The sequence below is a fragment of the Anopheles bellator genome, chromosome 2 (genome assembly GCF_943735745.2).
Source record: "Anopheles bellator chromosome 2, idAnoBellAS_SP24_06.2, whole genome shotgun sequence".
Classification (NCBI taxonomy): Eukaryota; Metazoa; Arthropoda; class Insecta; order Diptera; family Culicidae; genus Anopheles; species Anopheles bellator.
In genome coordinates, this window is record NC_071286.1 from 23,556,211 (window position 1) to 23,557,633 (window position 1,423).

Sequence of the window (1,423 nt, forward strand, 5' to 3'; positions counted from 1 at the left end):
CCTCGTTTGAAGAGCTTTGACAATGTTCCAAACACGAGCCAAAGACTGACCTCATAGAACCAAAGAAGTTCTCCATTCTACAATCACTCTTCTAACCCATCAAAGTGTAACAGTCAGGTAGAATGTTTATTATGGTGACGTTAGATTTCTTTCAAAATCTCATGCAGTCCAGGCAATTCGGCTGGTGGCTAAGGCTTTTAAATTATTGCTCCAAACTTAACCAAGTTACAGTGTCACAGTTACATGATGACCGACGTGATCCACGATCGATGCGAATAGACCCGCTCGTACACGTCGGAGACGGCAGTTGCGCAAGGAACTCGCACGAAGGACGCGATACCGTGCACCTGACCATCGTACGTTAGTGGCCCTCCAGAGTCCCCAGAGCAGGCACCCCGCCCTGCCGGACTCGACACACACATTACGTTGTCGAAGATGTTGTTCGATCCTTCGCGCTCCTCGTAACACTGTGCCATCGTGAGAATATTCACAGTCAACCACTGCATGGTGTCCAACACCTGGGCCACTTCGTTGTCCATCGTCTAGCGCAAGAATGGTAAGACAAGTCCGGAGACCCGATAACGAATATGAGAAACGAAAGCAAATAACAATTTCCTATAATTTTAAGGAACAGCATCCTTACGTTGGAGCGACCCCAGCCGGAAATGGTGGCCCCCGTTGCGGACAGAATGTACGACGAACCGAGGCCGATCGATTGCGTGTTTGCATTGAACACGATCGGATCTACCGTCTGGATCAGACTGATGTCGTTTTCGATGGTGGCTGCATCGTACAGTGGATGATTGACGATGCGCATTGTCGGATAGTAGACGCCACCGGACGAGAGCGACACGCTTCCGGTGTATACGTTCAGATTGGCCGGTGACATCCCGATGGTGCAGTGGGTTGCCGACAGGATCCAGCGTGGCCCGATGATCGATCCGCCACAGAAGTGGAAGTTTGGTGGCCGCCGCAAGCTCACCTGGTGCGGGAACTGGCCGGCGCTCGCATCGTACCCTCCGACGATTCGGTTTCCCTTCGATTCGTTTCCTACGGCACGCGGCAAACTATCTGGCGATGGAAACCAGCGATAAGCGGAAACCAGCGACTTAACCCTTACGGTCTACCGTGGATCAGCAGTTCAACTTACGGCTTCCGGCCACGAGCGATAGACACAGTGCGACGGCAAACAACACTTTGGCCACCATTTTCGACAACCGAACCGTCGGAATCAGTGGTGCGCCCTGTGAACGGCACGCTACTTTATATGCCACCTCACTGGCAAGATATCGGAACAGAGCGGCATTTATGGCCGCTAATTGCCCGACGATGTGTAACACACACGGGTTTCTCCACTTGCACCGTCGATTGACGGGATGATTGGAGCTCAATCTCAAAGTCGCTGACCTACCCTTATTAGTAT

General features: G+C 52.1%; 1 protein-coding gene across 1 annotated transcript; it reads right to left on the bottom strand.

Annotated features, from left to right (window-relative positions):
• Nucleotides 1-239: 239 nt before the first annotated feature.
• Nucleotides 240-1,208, bottom strand: LOC131207211 (chymotrypsin-2-like). The gene is made up of 3 exons (XM_058199823.1): nucleotides 1,151-1,208; nucleotides 644-1,071; nucleotides 240-542 (listed from the first exon to the last, which is right to left on the bottom strand). The coding sequence occupies exons 1-3, from the start codon at nucleotides 1,206-1,208 to the stop codon at nucleotides 240-242; spliced, it is 789 nt and encodes a 262-aa protein (XP_058055806.1).
• Nucleotides 1,209-1,423: the final 215 nt, after the last annotated feature.

Coding starts and splice junctions, on each gene's coding strand:
- LOC131207211 (XM_058199823.1), bottom strand. CDS start 1,208: ATGGTGGCCAAAGTGTTGTTTGCCGTCGCACTGTGTCTATCGCTCGTG. Junction 1,072..1,150: donor ATCGCTCGTGGCCGGAAGCC/GTAAGTTGAACT, acceptor TTCCATCGCCAG/ATAGTTTGCCGCGTGCCGTA. Junction 543..643: donor CCGGCTGGGGTCGCTCCAAC/GTAAGGATGCTG, acceptor TTCTTGCGCTAG/ACGATGGACAACGAAGTGGC.